The 17591-nt window shown below is 50.1% G+C and overlaps 1 protein-coding gene across 1 annotated transcript in view; it reads left to right on the top strand.

Moving 5' to 3' along the window:
• Nucleotides 1-13408, top strand: part of FADS1 (fatty acid desaturase 1) — a 16888-nt gene extending 3480 nt beyond the window's left edge. The window contains exons 2-12 of the mRNA XM_006875003.1: nucleotides 1688-1798; nucleotides 2281-2478; nucleotides 3162-3263; nucleotides 3358-3486; nucleotides 9236-9296; nucleotides 10692-10768; nucleotides 11564-11661; nucleotides 12429-12525; nucleotides 12767-12846; nucleotides 12941-13066; nucleotides 13357-13408. Of these exons, the coding sequence (XP_006875065.1) occupies nucleotides 1688-1798; nucleotides 2281-2478; nucleotides 3162-3263; nucleotides 3358-3486; nucleotides 9236-9296; nucleotides 10692-10768; nucleotides 11564-11661; nucleotides 12429-12525; nucleotides 12767-12846; nucleotides 12941-13066; nucleotides 13357-13408 (1131 nt within the window). The remainder of the gene's footprint in view (nucleotides 1-1687; nucleotides 1799-2280; nucleotides 2479-3161; nucleotides 3264-3357; nucleotides 3487-9235; nucleotides 9297-10691; nucleotides 10769-11563; nucleotides 11662-12428; nucleotides 12526-12766; nucleotides 12847-12940; nucleotides 13067-13356) is intronic.
• The last annotated feature ends 4183 nt before the right edge of the window (nucleotides 13409-17591 follow it).

Genomic DNA, 17591 nt, shown 5'->3' with positions numbered 1-17591 from the left:
ACAATGACTCTGTGTATTCCTTCCATCTTTTCTTGATGCATTCTGCATCATTCAACAGTTTGCCCAGAGAATCTTTCAATAACAAAAGTTGAGGCTTGAATTTTTTCTTCAGTTCCCCCAGCTTGAGAAATGCTGACTGTGTTCTTCCCTTTTGGTTTTCTAACTCTAAATCTTCCTTAGGTAGACTCATTCATCTGCAAAAGTTTTCCCTAAGCACACTCCTGAGAAAGGCCAACCCGAAACCAAAAACAAAACAGAACACACACACACACAAACCACTGCCAGGGAGTGGATTCTAATTTAATGACCCTATATATCGGAGTCCTGGTTAATGCGCCAGACTGCAAAGCCGTTTGAACTTCAAGGTCGGTAGTTCAAGCTCACCAGCCGCTCCTCGGAAACCCTGTACAGGGTCGCTATGGGTCAGAATCGACTTGAAGGCACTTCACAAGAACAGGTCAGAGTAGAACTGTGCCTTAGGGTTTCTGAGACTGTAAAGCTTGGCGGTAGCAGACAGCCTCATCTGTCTCCCTTGAAGTGGCTGGTGGGTTTGAACCACCGACCTTGTGGTTAACACACAGCACCACCAGGACCCCTTAAGGCCATTCCGGGTAGGTCTTTTTGGGTGATCTTGAAGTGTGGATACCTGGGAAAGGTTCTGAGCACCCTCAAAGGGTGGGGGGGAGGTGACTGGAAGTAGTGGGTCTCTGCATTTAGTTGTTGTTGTTATGTGCCGTGGAATCGGTTCCAACTCATAGCGACCTTGTACAGGGTTTCCAAGAAGGAAACCCTGTAAATCTTTATGGGAGCAGAAAGCCTCATCTTTCTCCCGCCTAATAGCTGGTAGTTTCGAACTGCAGACCTTGCGGTTCGCAGCCCAATTCGTAACCACTACGCTACCTCCTTATTGGACAGAGGTTGCTGTTAGGTGCTATGGAGTTGGCACAACAGTACGAAACACTGCCCGGTCCTGGACCAACCTCACAATCATTTCTATGCTTAAGCCCATTGATGCTGCCACTGTGCCAATCCATCTCACTGGGGATCTTCCTGTTTTTCTCTAACCCTTCACTTTACCAACCATGATTTCCTTCTCCAGTGACTGGTCCCTTCTGACAATATGTCTGAAGTATGAGAGATGAAGACTGGCCATCCTGGCTTCCAAGAAGCACTCTGACTGTACTTCTTCCAACACAGATCTATTTGGGGTGTTTTTTTTTTGGTAGTCCATGGTACTTTCAAGGAGCTCTGGTAGCATAGTGGTTACTAATCGGGCTGCTAACCTCAGGGTCAGCAATTCAAAACTACCAGCTGTTCCGCAGGAGAAAGATGAGGCTTTCTGCTCCTGTAAAGATTTACAGCCTCAGAAACCTTGTACAGGGTCGCTATGAGTCAGAACCGACTCTACGGCACACCACCACCATGGTACTTTCAGTATTCCCTCCAACACCATAACTCAAAAGTGTCAATTCTTCTACGGCATTCTTTATTCATTATCCAACTTTCAAGAGCACTTTAGTCCTAAAACGGACATCTTTGCTCTTCAGCATTTTAAAGAAGTCTTGTGCAGCAGATACTGGACACAGGACGGGCTAATAAATCAGGAAGATGGTCTTTGATGTGAGCCCACCAGGAATCCAGGGGATGGGGCTGGCTTCCTCACCTTTCTACTTTTTCTCCCTGACAGGACCCCTTTGTGGCATTCCACATCAACAAGAGCCTTGTGAGTAAGTATATGAACTCTCTCCTGATTGGAGAGCTATCTCCGGAGCAGCCCAGCTTTGAGCCCACCAAAAATGTGAGAACCTGTTTGCTATTTGGAGATCCTGTGGTTGTTGAGGGGCAGGGCATAGAAGGAATTTGTAGATGGGGGTCACTGGGTGTCTTGAACTTCCGCTTCTTCTGCATAGTCATGGGCCTAAGGGAGCACCTCCTAAGGCCACCACCATAACTTCTACCATCGTTATAATCACCAGCGCGAGGCCTATGTGCTGTGTGCCAAGCCTGTTGTTGTTAAGTGTGGTTGAGTCGGTTCCGACTCATAGCGACTCTGTATAGGGTTTCCAAGCAACAGCTGTTAGGTTTTATCTGCCAGCCTTTTAGTTAGCAGTCCAGTGCTTAGCCTACAGCGCCACACCAGGAGTCTTATGCCAAGCATAACGTCATATAATCCTCACACGTTTGTAGATGAGAAAACGGAGGCTGAGATGTTCAACAATGTGGGCCTGAGGGTTGCAGCTGGGAAGAAGACTGGTTCATTCCCTCCTTTCTCTTCCACAGAAGGAGCTGACAGATGACTTCCGGGAGCTTCGGACCTCGGTGGAGCAGATGGGGCTCATGAAGGCCAACCATACTTTCTTCCTGCTATGTCTGCTGCACATCTTGCTGATCGATGTTGCTGCCTGGCTCACTCTTTGGTTCTTTGGAACGTCCTTTTTGCCTTTCCTTCTCTGTGCAGTGCTCCTCAGTGTGGCGCAGGTGAGAGCCCCGGGGAGCGCTGTGTGTGCCCCTTCAGAAGGCCAGGGAGCCATGCCCACTGACCGGGGAAGAGCTGAGGATAGGATGGCGAGATGGACCAGAAAAAGTGCATGCATTCCATTGTCTGCTGAGGCTGATAGCTGTCCATTAGCTCTGTGCACATCTTAGTTTCTCTCGCTGCCTCTCCGGAGGTACTTCCAGAAGTTCCTGTCTCCTGAAACTTTGTGCCACACCCTAACTGAGCCAAGAACCAAGAGTCCAGTTTCTCTGAAAAGCTTCACTTTCTCCCTACCACCGACATTGCCTAACATTCTCAAAGCGGTTGAGCCCTAGCCCCTGACTGTCAGAAACCATTTGTCAAGTCTTCTGCATTTCTGTGATGGTCACTCTGTCCTCTTCTATATTCTGGCTGTCCCGTCCACCAAAGTTACAGAATCAAAGAGCTGGGGAAACTGAATGATAGAGCAGGGAGAGTGATTAGCCCCAGCTCCTCACATTAATTAATGGCAGAGGCACACTTAGAAGCAGGTTCTGGGACTGCTTTCTCCATGCGCTCAGTTTGGAGCCATGGCCTTCATAGGCCCGGGTGGATGATGGGAGAGGGAGGCTGAAGGAGCTGCTGAGGTCAGTGAGCGGAACACTGGGCTGGTGAGCTGGGCTCTGTACTCGCCTTTCTCTTGTAGGTCCAGGCTGGCTGGCTGCAGCATGACTTTGGACATCTGTCTGTCTTCAGCACTTCTACTTGGAACCATCTATTACATTATTTTACTATTGGCCACATGAAGGTCAGTATGAGTGGGAATGGCTGCCTTGTTGGGGGCGAGGGCTGTGGTGGGGAACAGTCTAGGTTTTCATATCTATGTCACTGCATTGCTGCAGGGGGCTCCTGCCAGCTGGTGGAACCACATGCACTTTCAGCACCACGCCAAACCCAACTGCTTCCGCAAAGACCCAGACGTCAACATGCATCCCTTCTTGTTTGCCTTGGGGAAGGTCCTCTCTGTGGAGGTGAGGTGTCTGGAAACGTCTTGGGGAAATGGAAGTCAGTCAACAGTCAGGCCTTTGGGTATGGCACCGTGGGGTAAGCATTTGACCATCTGGTCAATTTGAAACACAAGGTCAGTGGTTCAAACTCACCAGCAGCTCCTCTGAAAGCTTATACAGGGTTGCTATGAGTCAGAACCGACTTGACGGCACTTCACAACAACAACAGCTTCCAACATTGTCAGTGTGGGTGAGATTGACAGGGACCATGTTGTTTACAAGTTCTGGGAGGAGGTAAGCCAGGGCTGCCCAGGGAAGTCCCATGGTCTCCCTGGTCCATTCATGGCAGCAAATAGTTACTGGTAATAAATAGTACCACATGATGCCAAGGATCCAAAAGACAACCAGATTACAGTGCAAAGTCCTACTCATCCCTGAAGGTGACAGATGTCACTTCCTCAGGGCTGCTGGGGTTTTTTTGACATCTTTCCCCTACGTGGTGACCCCCTAGCACTTTTTCTTCCTCTTTCTCACATTTGATATCTTGTTACTTCAGGGTCTTCTCCCTCAGGGGCTGGTCTGTCTTGCTTTTCTCTGATGCCCTGTATTTAGCCTAGTGCCTACAACTGAGCAATTCTTCCCGCCACCTTCTGATCCTAGCCTGACTTTCAAGGTGGTTGGTGTAGGGTTTGAGTTGTCATCTGAGGTTATGAGCCAAAAGTCGTAAAGCAGCTGCTGAAAGAAGATTGCCTGGGGGTGAAGGTCTGAAGCATCTTCAGGGCAGCAAGTAAACCTGAGGTGGGGGTGGCCTCTGACTTCACAAGGGGGAAGGAGAATCAAAGTCAACATCAGCCCAAGGCCGATTCCTGGGAGGTGGAGGTCCGACAAACCTCCACTTTGACTCTTTCTTTACCACTTCTGACATTGATCCTCCTGCTCTCTACTTCTCTGCTGTGGTCACACAACTTAGAGACAGTACTCACCATTGTGGGTTTATTAGGGAATTGACAGGTTACAATTGTCAAATGTCAGGATATAGTTCTGAGGTCTGGACAGCCTCTTCAGCCATGCCTGTAGGCCTGCCTCTCTGGTCCCTGACCTCTCAGCTATATAGCTCCTTAGCCTCTGCCCTGCTCTGGCAACTATTATAAAGCTTTTTTAGCTCTACCAATAAATGCCCAGAGGCGTCCAATTCCACCAGTAAACCTCAATGCGAATGTGCTCAGCTGTGACTCCGTAGGTGGATAAAACTTAGCTCCCTTGATTAAGTACCTGGGAGGCAACCCACTTCAGCAGCTAGCTTCCTGTCCTGAGGCACTCAGTTTGCTTTGTGGGTTGGGAAGCTCACCACATTATCCATCTCCTGCCAATCTGGTTCTCCTGCCACCGTTTCTCTGTTGTCCCTACCATCTTTCTGCCATCTCTGGTATCACAAATCTCTGTCTCCTGAATAGAGAAAGTTCAGCACAGGAATTCTAAGGCCACACCCCACCCCTGGCTCTTTTATCTTGGTGGTAGTAAGAGTCCCCTTCCTGCTGGGATGGCTCATTGAGTCCTGGTGGGGCGCTGTGTGTTAATGCGCCAGACTGCAAAGCCGTTTGAACTGCAAGGTTGGCGGTTCAGGCTCACCAAATGCTCCTTGGAAACCCAATACAGGGTTGTTATGGGTTGAAATGATTTAACAGCACTTAACAACAGGATGGCAAAACTAGCCAATCCCATGAGAATTCTGTATACCTTATGAACGTGGTCCTACCCCACAAGGGTTCCAGGCTCCTTATTTACATTAGCATGGTATCCAGTTCCTTTGGTGGTGGTGGTGAGCGGTGGAGTCAGTTCTGGCCCATAGTGACCCTGCATAGAGTTTCCAACGCTGTAAATCTTTATGGGAGAGAAAACTTCATCTTTCTCCCGCGGAATGACTGGTAGTTCTGAACTGCTGACCTTGAGGTTAGCAGCCTGACTAGTAACCACTGCTTTGTTGTTGTTAAGTGCTATCGAGTCTGTTCTGACCCATAGTAACGCTGTATAGGGTTTCCAAGGAGTGACTGGTGTGCTTGAACTGCCGACCTTACAGTTTAAAACAACCTTGCAGTCTAGCGCACTAACCCACAGCGCCACACTAGGACTCCTCATTTTTGTTGTTAAGTGCCGTCGAGTCTGTTCCAACCGATAATATTAGGTTTCTGAGGAGTGGCTGCTGAATTTGAACCACCGACCTTGTGGTTCAAACCGACTTTGCAGTCTAGTGCATTATCCCACAGCGCCACACCCCTTGTTGTTTTGTTAAGGGCCATCCAGTCGGTTCCGACCCATAGTGACCCTGTATAGGGTTTCCGAGGAGCAGCTGGTGAGCTTGAACCACCGACCTTGCAGTTCAAAGGTCTTTGCAGTCTGGCGCATTAACCCACAGTGCCACATCAGGACTCCACATTAATGGACCACATATGCCATCTCTGCATGGTCCCACCCATTCACCTGACGGGAGTTACAAAGGCCCATACCAAGTCCTTCCCTGCAGGCAGAGTATAAGCAGTAGAGTTTGAGTGGCCAGCAGAGTTCTTTGAAAAGTTCTTACGAAACTCTTTGTCCCGAGGCTCCGGGCTCTAGTTCTGCCAGGCCCCCTTCCCCTACCTCTATGAAAGTTCAGCATGCCAGGACGTAAAGCATCCTCAGATGCTCCTGAATTGAAGGTCGTCTCGCTCTTTTCTACCCTCCAGCTTTAAGAACTCTGAAAAGGGGTTTGGCAGGACCAGCTGTCCTGACGGGAGATGCTCACAGTATGAGGCTATACGCCACTCCCACCCGCACCCCCCTACAACGTTCGAATTCTCTCATCTGCTAAGTGTGGACTGAATTCCATGATAATATCATCAGCACTGTATAGGGTCCACAGTGTGTGACTCAGGTGACTACGTTGGGGGCAAGGGAGGATTACGCACTGGGAGGTAGCACAAGGGCCTTAGCGGCACTTGTGTTGTAGAAGGTTAGGGGGAAGGCAGGAAGGCGGAGTGGAAGAGAAGGTTCTGGTAGCACTGCCTGCATTGCTTCCTGGGATTCTCAGGAAACACCTATCTGCAGACATCAACAGTAGAGAATGAAGAGGTCTGGGACCCCAAGTCCCTGATGTGTGCGTGCTAGCTATGAAAGTCTCTACAGGCAGAGGCTACGGTAGTGCACGTATTAGTAAAAGCCTGGCCAGGCCACTTGGAACTTGGTCAGTCCTGGTCAGCGTCCTGGATGTTCTTGCCAGCCCAGTGGCGGTTACCTTGGCTCCTCCTGACTCTTCTGAAGAAGGAGGACTTGAAGGATCACTTTACCCTTAGTAAAATCCTTCTGGCCTCCGAGGGTCTAGACACAGTCATTGGGGCCAAGTTATTAGGAGGGGACATGTGATTTTATTCAGCAAGGTACCAATGAACTCCATTCCATGATAGTTCCAAAGCAGGAAGCCAGGGTTTGATCCTACCCACCCTAACTCAACTAGATGGCTGCTCCCCCTCCAGTTTTCCCCTCTCTCCGGCTGCCGAGAACATCATCCTGACAGTCAGTTCCTCAGCAAACCTTGCTAACCCGGTCTCCGAAGCACATCCCCAATCCATCCACTTCTCCATCTCTACTGCTTCCCTCCTCCCCCATTCCCAGGCATCTCTTGTTGGTCCGGCCTCCTCACTGGTCTCCCTGTAGTCAGACCTGTATCCTGCAACTCCTTCTACTTCCAGACAGAGAGGTCTGAAACGAAAGCACAAAAGGGCTCCATCACAAAGTGGCTCGTGCCACACCCCCGTGGAAAGTCCTTGATGGCTTCCTTTCGCCACTGGAATAAAATCCAAACTCCTTCCATTGGCTTTGCCAGGCCTTTCTGAAGCTCTACCTGACTGGCCCCTCCCAAGTCTTCTGACTTTTCAATCACTCTCCCATTCTCCCCTACTTGTGACTCTTCTCAGCTACACTGGCCTCTTTCCTGTCCCATGAAGAGCCCCAGAGTCTTTCACACTGACTGTTCCCTCTGCTTTAATGCTTTTCCTTAGAATCTTTGCATTGCTGGCTCCTTATCACTTAGGCCTCAGTTTAGATGTCAATGCCTCAAGCCCAGCCAATTCTAACTTCTAGTTACCCGATAGGACACAGTAGACTTGCTCCTTGGGATTTCCAAGACTGTAAGTCTTTACGGAAGCAGACAGCCTCATTTCCCCCCCGCAGAGTGGCTGGCATGTTTGAACCACTGACCTGGTAGTTAAAAATCCAGCACTTACTCCTGCGCCACCAGATTTCCTTGTTGCATCTCAGGGAAGCCATATCTGATTAGCCAAAACAGATTCTTGTTTTTAATCTGCAGTTGGTACTGTAGGATAAGCACTGGACTGCTAATTACAAGGTTGTTGGTTCAAACACACCAGCTCTCCTTGGAAATCCTTTACAGGATCGCTGAGTCAGAACCTACTCAACAGCTCATAACAGCAACAACAATCTACAATGACCTTAAATTGCTCACACATTTATCATCAGCTTTCTCTCAGATTATTAGCCCCGTGAGGGTAGGGACACGGCATTGCTCACCTTGTATCCTTAGCACCTGAAACAAACTGTACCTGGCCTGTAATAGGTGCTCAGTAAGTACTTGAGTGAATCTGTTCTGGTAGAAAGGAGGCTTCGTGTCACAGGTGTGCCTTGCACAGAATAAACTCCATAAATCACCTGTCAACACATTGTTTGGATGGAGGGACAAGCCCTTCCTTGCCTTTTGCTCCGTGTCCTGGAGGTCAACAGGCTGCCAGAACTAATTGGCATGGGAGTTGCTGAAAGAACTCTGACAGACTGCAGGTTCTGACACCACTTCTAGGAGCTCAAGCTAGAGTTCCTCACCCACAAGGCTTGGGGCTAATTTGTTGGCCTGGCTGCCCCAACCTGTATCCTTGGCAGCCAGGTTTACAAAATAACCACCTCCCACTGGAATCAAGCTTGCCAGGACTGAACATTGCTGGGGTTTTCTTGTTTTCCTTTGCGCACACATTTGCCAAACTTTGCTGAGCTTTGAAGGAATGAAAACTCTTGTTGAAGTCAAGAGAGAAACAAACAAAAGTTCAGCCTGGGGCTGGATGTGGAGGGAATAGTTAGCTGGGTTAAGGGTATAAATAGATCTCTGGAGACTCTGATTTCAAAAAACAACCAGGTGCAAGGAAGGAATGGGTCTGTTCTGGAGTGCTGCTGTAACAAAAATCGCCTAAGGGGAGGGAGGGCTTTAGCAAACAGCAGTGTGTTCTCACAGCTTGCTACTGTTCTGTGCTGTCAAATGGGTTCCAACACAGAGCGAGACCCTGTACAGCTGGTAGTTTCGAACTCCTGACCTTGAGGTTAGCAGCCCAATTTGTAACCGCTACGCTATCAGAGCTCCTTCAGATTAGATGAGAGGTTAGAATTCACAAAACAGGATAATTCCATCAAGCCCCAGAATGGCGGATAATCCCATAATACTGATAGTTATGACCTTGTCAAGTTGGCGCGTGTTTGGGGGCAGATGCCAATCAGTCCATAACGGGAGGGGGAAGAAGGTGGGGCCTGGCATCTCGGGACAAGGTCTCTGGCTGAACATACAGAGCCTGTCGATTCCGTTGCACTGCCCGATGTGGGCATAGACCAGGGTGGTGCAGAGCTGCACACCCCACATGCAGAGCCTTCCAGTTGACATCTCCCGTGGAAGGCCGTGGTCTTGGGAACACTCTGTTGGTGACAGCGGCGCCCAGCATGCCGCTGTGTTTGCTTTTCTTCACAGCTTGGGAAACAGAAGAAGAAGTACATGCCGTACAACCACCAACACAAGTACTTCTTTCTGAGTGAGTGTCCTCAGCCCAAGGAGTTATGGGTTTAAGTGAAGCAATTGAAGGAAGCAGTCCTCCCCAACCCGCCTCCCTGCGTGGGAGCATTTGTCACCACCATTGAGCCAATGTTTGGGGAATGGTCATCTGAGCTCAGGTCAAGCAAGTTCCTCTAATGCTTCCCTAGTGGTCACAGAGAAATGGAGTCATCAGGTGGGACCCTCCTGATTAAACCTCACACCTGGGCAGTAGAGCAGCAGGTACTGATGGGAGGATTGGATCCTACCCAAACCAAAAAAATCCCACTGATGCCAATTCAGTTCCAACCCCTGGTCATCCTGTCAAAGTAGAACTGACCACAGGGTATCCGAAACAAAATCTTTCTGGAAGCAGATGGCCTCATCTTTCTCTTGCAGCGGGCTAGTGGGTTTGAACTGCCAGCCTTGAAGTTAATGGCCCAACCCTTATACCCGATCAGGGAACAGCTGTTGACGACCTTTCTTTGGTTGTCTTCCTGCTTTAAGAGTTTATTCCATCATACTGACAACTTGAGTTTAAAAACTCCTTTGAAATTCCAGAGACCCTTGCAAAGGGAGAGAGAGAGTCCACTGATCCTGTTTTAATTTGGTTGAATTTTTCCTCCAACCACCCCCAATGGAGAAACATGGGTGGGTAGATGTGTGGAGCAGAGATGTGGGAAGAACAGACTTAGGGTGAGTGGCACATCAGAACCAAGGAAGTGGGAGGCGGGGGAGCACTGCAATGAAGGGGCTTATAGATGGCATCAGAGGAGGAACACACATGGGAACGTACGCAGGATGGGATCTGCATCTTCAGTTCCCAGTTGTCTTTCAGAAGATACCCTTGCACCCTTTCCCGCAGCCTGCCTGTAGGGCTTCAGGTCCAGGTGGTCCAAGCCCATCTCCTGAGTTGGTCTGGGAACAGTTGGCAGATGTGCACTTCCCTGCTGACTCAGAAGAGGGGGCTGCAGGGACAGTGGGAAGACCCCTGGCAGGCAGTCAGGTGGGGAAAGGGCCAGCTCTCTACTGCTGTTTTTCCCCGCTGCCCCTCAAGTGGGAAGATTGCCCCTCCCTCCCACACTCTGCCCGGCCCTGTCTTAGGAGTGACTTTTTTCCTGTCCCCACATGAAGGGACTGACCGTGGGACAGGCCCGTGCTCTCCTTTCCACCAGTGTCCCCTAGTTCACCTGCCCACCTTGCCTCTCCAGGCTTGCATTCCTCCCCACCCTCAGTGCCTACCATCCTGCGCTTAGGGGCCTGGCCTGGCAGTGGGGTGTGGGGGGACATTAAGGCCACTGGAGGGGATGGTGAGGCAGCTCTAGGTGGGCCATCTCTCCAGCTCCTAGCAGACCCTCAGGCAGCTCACACTTCCCTGTCTCCTTTTCTTCCCCAGTTGGGCCCCCAGCTTTGCTGCCTCTCTACTTCCAGTGGTATATTTTCTATTTTATTGTCAAGCGGAAGAAATGGGTGGTGAGTATCCCTGGCATAAAAGCCCCATGTCCTTTGTCTCCAGAGCCCTGCCAGAAGGGAAAGGGGAACTGTCCAGGGAGGTCCCACCTAATTGTAAAGCAAAACAACAAAGCCAGCAACCCCACCCAATCCCACCCCATCTCAACTCAGTAAGAGCCAGCTAGGGCTGCTCATTTCCAGGTGGGGACCCAGTGATTCGGGCCCAGTGCCTGGTTTCCTTCAGTCGGTATCTCCTGAGGTTCTTGAACTTTCAAAGTAGAATGTGGTTGGTACCAGAGAAGGGGTACAGGCAGCAGGTTCTGAGGGTTCACAAAGGGCCCGACTGCATCTGGCTGGGAAGAGGCTGAATCAGAAAAGTCACTGGGAGACCAGCAGACAGAGCGAGGGGCAGGCATGGGGAGCTGGATGCCACCCAGAGAAGCTGGACCGTACGGATGAGTTTGACCAGCAGACATATCAGGAGAGTATGGCACTTGGCTCAGTACACAGACCCACTATTGGAGATTTGTTCAAGGTGCTGGCACGGCCAGAGCCATGGACTGGATGTCTCACTGAGCAGCATGGTGAAGGGCTGAGTTAGTTGGAATAGAGCTGGGGACAGGGAGACCTGGCAGGCCTGCACACCTCAGACAGCAGCAGACAAGGAGGGCTGGGACTTTAGCACCAGGAATGGGCAACTGGAGTTGAGCAGTTGTGAGGGACAGCTGGGTGCCTGGGAGCATGCTGGCTACCCGGTACTCTGCTTCCCTCCTGGGAGCACGCTGGCTACCCGGTACTCTGTCTCCCTCCCTGCAGGACTTCGCCTGGATGATCACCTTCTACATCCGCTTCGCCCTCACTTACGGGCCACTGTTGGGGCTGAAAGGCTTGCTGGGCCTCTTCTTTGTGGTCAGGTAGGGTTTGATGGCGGAGTGGGGATTGAAGGCAAACCAGATGTGTGGGAGGAACCAGTTGGACCTGGGACTATGCTGGAACTGTGGGTAGCAGGGGTTGTTTCTGGTATTGGCTAATGAAGATAGACCAGTGCAGTTACCTGAGGGGGTGTGGGAACTCTTGCCATGTGTGGCTGTGTGCTGCTTAATGTCCATTAGGGCAACATCCTACCATATACATGTCCGTGGACAGGAATGTCCAGGTGTCAGTGCCAAGACCCCAGACCAGAGCCCTATTTCTTGGCTGCCGTGTGAAGCCCAGAACCCACCTAGTCCACAGCAATGGAGACCCAGACCCAAACCCCCAACCCCAGTGCCCCTCAACTCCACTACTTGGAGGGTCTAGTCCCAGCAGCGTTTTGCCCAGTGTGGTCCCATTGGGTGCTGATGGAAAGGTATTCATCCCGGATACCCCAACCCTGACTCAGTCACCCTCACCCCCTTGGCTGGTACCGCCCCCTCCCTAGGCAGGTACTTATGGGTGAGCTGGCCTTCCCTACAGCTAATTTAGCAGGGAAGGCAGTGACAGCCAGGTGGAACCTGGACTTACCCGAGGCATCTGCAGCAGTAGCTATCTGGGCCATTGGCCTAGCACTCACCTGAGGCATCTCACACCCACACCCATGGAACACAAGGTGTTTGCACAATGTCTAAATCGTATAGCATCCTATTTCACAGAACATATCGTGGACATTAAGCAGCGAACTCCTTCTGTGTACCCTATCCAGGTTCCTGGAAAGCAACTGGTTTGTGTGGGTGACTCAGATGAACCACATCCCTATGCACATTGACCATGACCGGAACAGGGACTGGGTCTCCACCCAGGTAGGGCAGGGTCACAATACACCTAGTGAGAAACGGGGAGGGGGCAGTCACAGAAGCAGAAAATTCCCAAGCAGCATTGCTTCATTGGCTTGAGGGTTCTTTCCTGCCCCACCCCACCCCCCCGCATGAAGGGACTGACCGGATGTGGGGGGTGGGATACATACTCACATCTCCTCCACCTATCCCTGGCTGACCTTCCACCTGATAATTAGACGGCCTCTCAGCTGACCTTTCTCTTCAGCTCCAGGCAACGTGCAACGTCCACAAGTCATTCTTCAACGATTGGTTCAGCGGCCATCTCAACTTCCAGATAGAGCACCAGTGAGTGGGGAGACCCGGGAAGCTGGGTCTCAGTGTGAGGGGTGCTGGGAAGAGAAGGGAAAGAGCCACTGACTCTCCCTTCTTCTCCCTGAAGCCTTTTCCCCAGGATGCCGCGACACAATTACCACAAAGTGGCCCCCCTGGTGCGGTCCCTGTGCGCCAAGCATGGCATACCCTACCAGTCCAAGCCTCTGCTCTCAGCCTTGGCTGACATTGTCCAGTGAGTATCTGAGCCTGGGGGGCCGCTGGCAGGGAGGAAAGGAGGTGGATGTGGGCGGGGCAACAATGGGAAGGTGTCCCTGCCCTCTAGAATGGCGGTCACCCGTGGCCCAGGCATGATGATTACGCTGAAATTCGCCTCAGTGCTGCTGTGCAGGGCACCCTTCTCAGAAGGGAAGCCTTCAAATGGTCAGGGCCTTAAGTCATGGATGCCGGTCAGCCTGTGTCTCTGACTGGTGGGTGGGTTGGCTCTGGGGCTCAGCCCCATGGTCTCTTATTCTTCGTCCACAGCTCACTGAAGGAGTCGGGGCAGCTCTGGCTAGATGCTTATCTTCACCAATAACAACATCCACATCTGGAAGAGGAACCTTTGGAGCCAAATCAGAGGGGAGCTTGGGGGACAATGCCACTATAATTGTAATTTGGGGGTGGGCTTAGGAAGACAGAGGTTCTCATACCCCTTCCCTATATCTTCTAGGCACAGACTTAAGACCCAAAGAGGGGCAGGTGCAGGCATCCTAACCAGCTAGGAGGAAAGGAAAGGAGCTCAGCACTGGGGTTGGGGCATTGGGAGATTTCCTTTTTCCAGCTGGACAGATACAGATGGTTGGTGAGCAGGTGGTGTCTGAGTCTAGAAGAGTCAGGGAGGGACTAGCTCTCAAATCCCACCCAGCTAAGGCCGGGCTCGTCTCGCTGGTCCACTTCTCAGTGCCTTCTCCACCCTTCCTTGCAAATATCTCAGAGGAGCCCACAAGCTGGAAGCCCCCAGAGCAGCAGGACTTGGAAAGGAAGCATCAGTGCCTAGAGCTTTGAGGCCTGGTACTACACCAGACCTGGGAGCTCAGCTTCTTGCCCAAGCTAAGTGTATGCCTCAGGCTCCTGGGAAAAGCCATTTCCAAGTTTCGGAAGCAGAGAGGGCAAAGGCCAGCATTGTGGACTGAAGACAGCCCTGAAGGATTGTGGTACCATTGATGTTGGCCTTGGCCCCATCAAGGGTACAGTGGGGAGCATGTACCATGCCATGGAGAATCCCTGCACCTTACGTCTTATAAACACCACTCAAGGATCAGAACCTCACACGGCTGGGAGTCCACTTCTTGCTCTACAAGCCAGTGAGCAGATGGCAGAATTTGTTCTTTCTCCCTTTCTGGAAACAAGCGGGGCTCTTAGTGGCTTCCCTTTGCTTCCATTTCATAAAGCGGCTGCCAGTGGGCACAAGTGGGTGAGTGGGGAGATACCAACTTTCCAGTCAGGAGGGAAAATGCATGTTCAGTGATAAAGGTGGTGTGAGGATGTAAGCGGAAGCGGCCTAAAGCTAAGCGATGTGCCTGGCACGTTACTTTTGAGGAGCCGTAGGTTAAACACAATCACTTTGTAATTCTAAACTAGGATTGGGGAGATTACATATGGGAAAGTTGTGGTCATCAGTGCCGTAGTTAGTCATCTCATCCTGCTGGGGACCAGGAAGGAATTTAGGATAATCTCTTATAAAGCCTGTCACTCTCAAATGGACATGGGAACATGCCCAGGAGTCTCCTCTTATTCCCAGAGCTTATCAGCCATCACGCTTGCCCCCAGCCTGTCAGTCAGGAGAGGGAACGCCTTGGTCACCTGTTTCCAGAGTCTGCTCTAACTACACGGAGCATTTTGGACACGGGAAAGCAGAGCCCTAGAAGAATTTACATTTTGCCACGGAAGAGACCAGCCAATACCCAGAAAGACAAGGGTCCCAAAGACATGTTGGAATGGGGTCAGAGGAACCCCTGTGGAGAGGCTGTCCCCCTTTCTTGGAAGGAAGGAGACAGCTCAAGGAATGCAGAGTGAACCAAGGTTCGGACAGAGCCTTTTCCATTCAGACAGGCTAAGAATTGCCCAGCTGGAGAATGTGGTTTAAAACCACCTGGGTAGAAAAATTACAATCAGAAATGCAGAGTTCTACATTCACTGACCTCCTCACACCCTTGGGTCCTTCCCCATCCCTGTGTTAACAACTGTCACTAGCCTGCCCAAGGGGCCTGGGCTGCCCAATCTGAGGAATCTACTGAGCCAAGACCAAGTCCTCAAAAAATGTCAACCACCGTGGCCTTCTCTCTTTAGCCTAAACCAGCAGTCTCTTACATGGCCACAGGGGCACATCAGTGATAAAAGGCTCCGAATGCTACAATACTAACATGAGAAATCTTCATCCCAGACCCTGACAGGTGGGAAAATAGCTTAGAGGAAAAGGGAGCTCTAGTCACATGACTCATGACAACATAACATTTGAACTTATTTTTACTGCAGCTTCTATGAACTTCCATCTTCCTGGCTGGAGGCATTTTCTGTAGTTATTTCTGAGATCGGTTTCCTTTCTGTGTGTGCCAAATTTGTTACTTCAGTCTGATGAAGTAAACTGAACAATAAAACGAATTTGTTTTTCCAGATGAAACCTGTTCTTTTGTCACATCTGTGTGTGGGGGCGTCTTGTGCTGTTGATCACATCTACGGGACTAGCCTCTTTCTGAACATGAATCACTGCCAAGACAACACCCCACATACAACTTTGCATAAGCCCTTTGGAGTTGGTTCCAACTCCTAGTGATCCTGTATAGGGTTTCCGAGGAGTGGCTGGTGAGTTTGAATTGTTGACCTTGTGGTTCAAACCAACCATGCAGTTGAGTGCTTATCCTACAGCGCTATACCAGGACTCCTGAGTTTTATGAAGAACAAACTTACGAATCCTCATTTCCCATCTCAGTAGTCCCCATAAATCCTATTTGCCTAAATCTTCTTCTGCAGACATCAGGTTCCAGAGCTGGACCACAAAGCTCCGCCTCTTCTAATCTCTGTCCCTGAACAGTGCTCGGAGCAAGACCGTTCCCAGTGCCTTGGAGTTGATTCCAACTAACTCAGTGACCCACATCAGTGTTACTGTTGGGGGTCACTGAGTTGGTTTTCAACTCATAGCAACCTCATGTGACCCAGTTGAGCAGCCCTGGGGTTTCCTAGGCTGCAGTCTCCATGGAAACAGACTGCTAAGTCTTTCACCACAGAGCCACTAGATGGATTCAAACCACCAGTCTTTGAGTGAGCAGCCAAGTGCTTAACCACTGTGCCACCAGGGCTCCCTGCGTCAATATGAACAAACAAACTCACTGCCATTGGTTCTGACTCAGCAACCATACAAGACAAGATAGAATGGTTCTGTAGAGTTTCCAAGGCTACACATTTCTGCTGAGTCTGGTGCATACAAAATGCCGACCTTTCTGTTAGCAAGCTAAGCGCTTAACCACTGTACCACCAGGGCTCTTACGTGTCACTATTAAGTGGCATTGAGTCACTATTGTTGTTGTTAGGTGCCATCGAGTTGGTACCGACCCATAGCGACCTTATGCACAGCAGAATGAAACACTGCCCGATCCTGGGCCAACCTCACTGCTGTTGCCACGCTTGAGTCCATCGATGATGCCACTTGGCCAATTCATCTTGCTAGGGGTCTTCCTTTTTTTTCTCTGACCCTCCACCTTAACCAAACATGATGTCCTTCTCCAGCGACTGGTATCTCCTGACAATATGTCCAAAGTATGAAAGACACAATTTGGCCATCCTGGAGCACTCTGGCTGCATTTCTTCCAAAACGGATCTGCTGGTTCTTTTGGCAGCCATTGGCACTTTCAATATTCTCCGCCAACACCATAACTCAAAAGCATCAATTCTTCTATAGTCTTTCTTATTCACTATTAGAACATATTAATAAAAATGTATAGACAGAATTGATTTTCCCAACAACATGCCCAGTTAGGCAATTCAACAACTGAAAAACCACTACCTGCTTGCCTAGCATAGGGTTTGAGCTCTAACTAGAGAGAAGAATCGTCGTACTCTCTGGTCCCTAGCTCCATTACTGCAGGCTTACACTCACATGCCTTGAATTATAAAAACAAGTTGTATAGCTTAGTTCAAAGCAGCCCTTCAAACTGGTTCTTCCTGGCTCAGTCATTACTAATGAAGCAAAACGAAAATATCCAAATTGATAAAATGTGTGAAGGATAACCGGCGAAATTACAGGTCGACACCATGCTAGAAAATCTCCCTCCTCGAAAACAAAGGCAGCATCAACGTTGCATAGCAACCAAATCTCTTGACAGGCAGAGTTGGAATCAGAAACGGGCGCCCAGCTGAAAGAAATGGAGGCCATACCACTTGGAGGGTTGCTCTCCAAGTCCTGGCAATAACGCGATAGGCACCCGGCTCCTGACAGGGCTCACTTTGGCTTTTTCCAATCTCCTTCCAGAGCTTCAGCCTATAACTTTTCCTATAATTACTCCAATACACCGCATTTTACAAATTTGGAACTGTTTCAATTACACTACATCAGCCATGACTGGTCAGTCTATAAAGTCTTCTAGTTTTGCGGGGGGTTCTGTTCCTGATTCAACTTAAGCATTTATGTTCTCAAGTTTCATGTAAAATTTTACTTAAAAATGGATTATTCGTACCCATTTGATCTAGCCTCGATGGCTCGATAATCAGAACTCGACTAGAGG

The sequence above is a fragment of the Chrysochloris asiatica genome, unplaced genomic scaffold (genome assembly GCF_000296735.1).
Source record: "Chrysochloris asiatica unplaced genomic scaffold, ChrAsi1.0 scaffold00310, whole genome shotgun sequence".
Taxonomy (NCBI): domain Eukaryota; kingdom Metazoa; phylum Chordata; class Mammalia; order Afrosoricida; family Chrysochloridae; genus Chrysochloris; species Chrysochloris asiatica.
This window is presented reverse-complemented; position numbering and strand designations above follow the sequence as displayed.